Here is a 6,011-nt window from a genome sequence, read left to right as displayed (position 1 = left end):
TTCAACTTTACTAAGCCACATTTAAAGTTAGCATTAGTTGCGTCAAAAAACGATTTGGAAAAAATCTCATTGAATTAAGTTAAAAATCACTTTTAAAAATAAGTTAATTTCAGTTGACTTTAAAAATAGTATCCTTCTTGCATTTAGATTCTCCTAAAATTATTTAGAATTTTTAATTAATATTTAGTTTTCAATTTTATACTTTAAGAACATTTATTTTATATATTTATCTATTTCTCACCTAATCAAATCTATTTTATATATTTCATGAGTTAAATGCATTATTTTTTTTAAAAAAAGTATACCATATTCATTTTTTAAAATAAAGCTATTTTTCTTAATATTTAAAAATTAATCTATAACAGATATAATTTATCATACTTAACAATTATTTAAAATTTTAAATTACATTTTTTTTAAAAAACAAAGTTGATTATAAGTCTATTTTAATTATTATATCTAAAATAAGATATTTTTGTATTTATTTACGGAACACTCTAACCTATTTTTTCATGTTTAAGTTGAAATTTACTGAACATTGTTTTACTTCTTTTCACAACTTATTTTTCTAAAAACACAACTACCAACAATTATTCTAAAAGCTACAGTAATCTTAAATAGAATTTTAGAAAAGAAACATAAACAAAAAATAATAAATAAATAAATAATATAAAAGTAAAACCGTTACCAAGTGGACCTTTTCATATATCTTAATTTGAAAACTAAATACAAACTGTGGTAATTGTAAATCATCTCTGAAACTAAATTCATTAGCACATCCATCTATATGAACATGCAAAATACACTAATAACACACAACTAAAAACACACCAAAAAGGAAAAGAAAACGACGCCGTTCTCCTCCTTTCTGCATGTCCAAATTATTTCCCCTCATGCAAATATATATTTTTCTAATATACAAATCTGAATCTCTCTCTCCCTTCCTTCTATAACACCATATATAGAAAGTGATTATTATTTTCAAGGAAAAAACGACTCAGATTCTATATTAATTTTTTTTCCTTTTTCCCCTCTTCTATTTCGGTCCACTCGGACTGTCGCCAAACGGTGGTCTTAGCGCCGTCTAGCGGCAGTTTCTCTTTGGGCATTGAAGTAGACGGCAGCGACGGGGAGACCCAGATCGTTGTCGGCAGCAAAGGCTCGGGTGTTGAAATGATCCCTTGAAGAGGGTGGATTCACTGATTGTCTTCGTTTCTGTTTGAACAGAACAAAAACAAACCTGTGGATTCCTATGTTTGGCATTGGAATCTCGTAGCTTACTATCTCCCTCCCTGTGTTTCATTCAAAAACCCATTTACAAAATTTATTAGTTTTAATATAGTAGCTTAATAGTTAAGATATATTTTTATTGATTGTCAATAAAAAATTATAAGTTTATTCTCTTTCTCATTATAAGAAAAACCTGCTTAATTAAGAAGGAAAATGATGGAAAAGGAGGGAACTCTCGCCCTTTTCTAACTTGTATGTAAAAATTTCAGTTTCTTTTAATATTTAATTGATCTATTAAAAATTTTTAAATTAAAAATAGTTAGAAAACTAGGAAATAAAATGTTGTCAATACCTACATAATGTTTTGCTCCTAAAAGTTTAGAATTTAGCAAATTGGAGATTTTTTTTTTTTTTTTAAATCTTACGTTTTTTCCTCCCACAAAACTCAAGAAGAAAGGGAATATCACCATAAGTCGACTTGACACAAAGCTTATGTTGTTAACCTAGATGTTTGATCTCAATAATAATAAAATAAATAAATAAATAAGAAACCAAGGAGGGAGTTTTCTTTTAAAAAGTTTATTTATTTATTTATTTATTTATATAGAAAATACTTGATTGTTATCTAAGCTGCAGAAACAATTGTCCAAAAAATTGTCATGTAACAAGTGATTTTTTTAAAAATGATATTTTCTTTATAAATTTTTTTTATACACGTAAAGAAATGTGGAGCATGAAATTAGGCTACATCTAATAGTTTCTCTTAAAGGTGGTCTAAACCGAAGCTAAAAATGAAAGAAAATGGACAATATAGGTATATATTTAAAAAGTTTTTCTTCTAATCTCCCCTCTAGAAAGTTTTTCATTATTTTACTTTTTACTTTTTTTTTAGAAGAAAGTTTATTATTATTATTATTTTTATTTTTATTATTATTATTATTATTATTATTATTTATTTTGAATATATATATTTGATAGGAAAAGTTACCAAATGTGGTGTCTGTAGTGCCAGGGATATCCGTTACGATCCTGCAATAGAGATTTCACAGTTAAACTATTTAGGGCCTATTTGGTAGAGAATTTGACAATAGAAATTTGAAACAAGTAATTAAATAAAAACAAAGTTGTATTTCATATTTTTAGATATGTGTTTGTTAGCAAAATTTTGAAATTGAATTATAATCTAAATAATTGTAAACTAATTATAGTTACCTACTAAATTTTAGTTGACAATAAATTATTATTAATTTATTTATGAATATATTTTATGTTAAAAATTGTATAATTATTATTTTGTAATATAATATAATTTATAGGAAAAATTGAAATTTTGGTCCCTATGTTTAGAGTAAGTTAAAAATTAAGTCTTATTGTTTATAATTATAATTTATCCCCTATGGTTTTCTAATGAATAGCTCATATGGTAGGAGCTATTTAAGAGGATTTAACAAAATTGAAATTGTTTTGTTCTTATAATTTTTTTTCAGAAATATTTATGGACGTCGATATTTTTCGATATTTTAACCTATTTTAATAAGTTTGTACTATCCACTTCAAGGTTAAAAGTCTGATTCCTCTATCTACATATTGTCAAAAAAAAAAAAAAAAATCAATTTTAATAAGAGGAAGATTTCATTGGTTCTTTGATAAGTGGAAAAGACACTTATATTAACATTCCTTAAAATTGAAAGTTACATTTGTTTAACTTAAAAAATGCTAATAAGGAAAACATGTTGACAAATATACCCTTAATTAAGATATAGCAAATACGAGTAATTATGCCTCAGAATGAATTATACAAGTAAATAAATACTATATTGCAGTTTATGAGAAATAAAGGGGATCTTTCAACTATTAAAATACATGTATTTCTTTTTTCAATAAAAGAAGATCTTTTAATTTTAATAAATGTAGGAGGCAAACATTAGATTCTCTTCAATGTTTTCTTCCAAAAATAAACTAAAAATATAACTAAATGAAAACTAAATCAGACCAAAAAAATTATAAGCAAGACGAAAATGAAAGAAAAATCTGCAAATTAGCCCAAATCCAAAATACTTTCATAATCCACTAACGACAAATATTACATCGATTCTCACATATTATTCTTCAAAATTAAATTTGATTGGACACTAGAGGTTCAAATTCTCATACTCCATATTGTACTCCAAAAAAAAAAAGTCAGATTTAATTTGATTGGTTTCACTTGCACATGCAATATATGTAATATAACTTCATCACACATATATATAGCCTTAAAAAAAAATCAACTCATATGTAAATGTTTAATTACCAATGTAAATGTTCTCTTAAATAAGGATCACTTGGCCCAGGAACATCTGGGTCAGTCATAATCTGTAAAAAAAAAAAATTAAAAAAAAAATTAAATCAAGCAATGAAAACATTAAAAGATATTTAGATAAAACACATCTCTTAGTATATTTTTTATAGTTCAAAAGAAGAAACAACATTACAAATATGAAGAAGAGAATTCAAAACCTACCATTTCTTAAGAAAATATCGATGTCATAAGCATTGAACAAATTCACGAGAGAAGAAATATATAGGAAAATTTTTAAAAATAGAAAAATAAGGGAAACTTTTTAAACAAAATAACAAAATTTTAATATTCTTTGATAGAGATTGATAGATGTTCATCGGTATCTATCAGTAATAGGAATTGATAGAAGTTTATCATTGATAGACGCTGATATAGACACTAAACTATGTCTAGTGAAAAAAGTTGTGGTAAATTTAATTGTTTTTTTTTCTTTGTGAGTTTGAAAACTAGTATAAATCTAACAAATAATTTAAAAATGGAAATTCTTACCGATAGAAAAATCTAAAAAATATTTACATTTTTTTCTTATTTTTTTAAAAAAATTATTCAATATGCACGGCAGAAATTTGAATATCTAAACTTTTTTTAATGATATAATTAATACTTATACTTAGATTGATAGACCAAACAACCCAAAATCTTGATTTTTATTTTCTTTAGCATGCAGAGCGAGAGACTCAAACCTCAAATAAACCATTTATTCATATCCATAACAAGTAAAGAGAGAAGCAATTGGGTCAGTCATAATCTCAAAGGGGAAAAAAAGAAAAAACCAAACCAGAGTGAAGAAAGATCTCAAGTCTCCTCCATGGATTGCAACCCTAGGTTTAGCAGCAACAGCAGAAGGAAAGAACTCATGGCCATTGAAAACTTGTTTATTATTACTATAAAAAACACACATCTTCATGCTTTGAGTGAAGGAATCAAGAACATCTCCTATCACTCTCCCAACAACAAGAGGCTCTGATGACATTATTGATCTTGCCATTTCTTAATTTTTCAAACACAACACACAAATTAAAGGAAAAAGAAGAGCTTTTTGATTTAGAAAAAACACTGTTTTTCAGATCCTAATTAGGGTTTTTTTTTCCTTTTTTTTTTTCTCTTTGTGCTTTAGAAAGCTCAAGCTTTGGTGTTGGTATTTATAGTGTTTATGAAAGGCTCATTTAATAGCTATAGATGTTGCTTGGTGTTTCTTGGCAATAAAGTGAATGTTTCTAGAGGCACTGCTTAAAATAAAATAAAATAAAATGCTAGAGAGGCAAAGGAATAAGAGAAAAGATGGAAAAAAAAAAAAAAAAAAAAAAACTCTCACATCTCTTTGTCACATCAAGATAGTTTGTTTTATTAAATTTGAGAGCACATCTCTCTCAAAAATAAGGTTATAAGCATTGACTGCCCTTTTGGAACTTGTTCTTGATTGGTTGTAATTATTCATTTTAAAGCATAAATTGAGTTATTCTTTATGTAGGAGAAAAAAAATCATGTAGCACTGTTACAATTTCAGCTCACCTATTTATTTATATATTATTATATTTTTTATTTAGTGTCAATACTTTTGAGACTTGTGGCGTGTCACTGAATTTTAGGTTTGTGTTACGTTTATTTGGTCTATGAATTAATATTTTTAGTATCCAAAAAAATTCTGAACTTTAAAAAGTATTTAAAATGGGCTTTCTTCTTTCAATATTGTATATATCTAATACATCTCTTAATTTTTTTTATTTGTACTTTGAAAGATTTTATATTTTAAAAATCCTCATATATAATAGCTAGATAAAAAAAATTAAAAATTTAAGGTCCTATGTAAATAAAAATTAATTTAATATTAAATAGATTAGTTAATTTTTAAGAACTTTAAATATTTAATATTAAATAGATAAGTCTATTAATATGTCATAGATCTTTCAATACAAGGTTAAAAGTGAATTTGGTAGACAGAAAATTAAAAGTTTAAAAACTCATTAGATTTTTAAGTTAATTTTTTATTTGTACTTGAAGGATTTTATATTTTAAAAATTTAAGGTTTTATTAGACATAAAATTTAATTTAATATTAAATAGATTAGTTAACTTCTAAGAATTTTGAGTATGTCATAGACCTTTTGATACAAGACTGAAAGTAGATCTGTAGACACAAAATTGAAAGTTTAAAAATATGTTATATGTATTTTTTAACTTTAGAAAATTATTAGACACAAATAATAACAAAAGTAATTTGGGGACTAAATTTGTAATTTAATTAATATTTTCTGAAAAAATGCTTCTTAAAGAAAGTAAAAATGAAAATTTCTAAGAACTTGTTTGGATTGACTAGAGCAAAAAAAGTTTTTCAAAAAAGTCATTTTTATTTTATCTCTTTTGATTAAAATGTTTTAAAATACACTTTGAAATTGCTTCAAAATCTATTTTGAGTGATTGTCAAACACTTTAATTTTTTT

General features: G+C 24.9%; 1 protein-coding gene across 1 annotated transcript; it reads right to left on the bottom strand.

Moving 5' to 3' along the window:
* Positions 1 to 670: 670 nt before the first annotated feature.
* On the bottom strand, positions 671 to 4,697 carry LOC120091607 (protein CENTRORADIALIS-like). The gene is made up of 4 exons (XM_039049711.2): positions 4,350 to 4,697; positions 3,524 to 3,585; positions 2,219 to 2,259; positions 671 to 1,292 (listed from the first exon to the last, which is right to left on the bottom strand). The coding sequence occupies exons 1-4, from the start codon at positions 4,557 to 4,559 to the stop codon at positions 1,075 to 1,077; spliced, it is 531 nt and encodes a 176-aa protein (XP_038905639.2). The 5' UTR covers positions 4,560 to 4,697; the 3' UTR covers positions 671 to 1,074.
* Positions 4,698 to 6,011: the final 1,314 nt, after the last annotated feature.

Source organism: Benincasa hispida, chromosome 11 (genome assembly GCF_027475165.1).
Source record: "Benincasa hispida cultivar pf3 chromosome 11, pf3_genome.v1.1, whole genome shotgun sequence".
NCBI classification, from domain to species: domain Eukaryota; kingdom Viridiplantae; phylum Streptophyta; class Magnoliopsida; order Cucurbitales; family Cucurbitaceae; genus Benincasa; species Benincasa hispida.
Note: the sequence above shows the minus strand (reverse complement) of the source record. Positions and strands in the feature narration are given on the sequence as shown.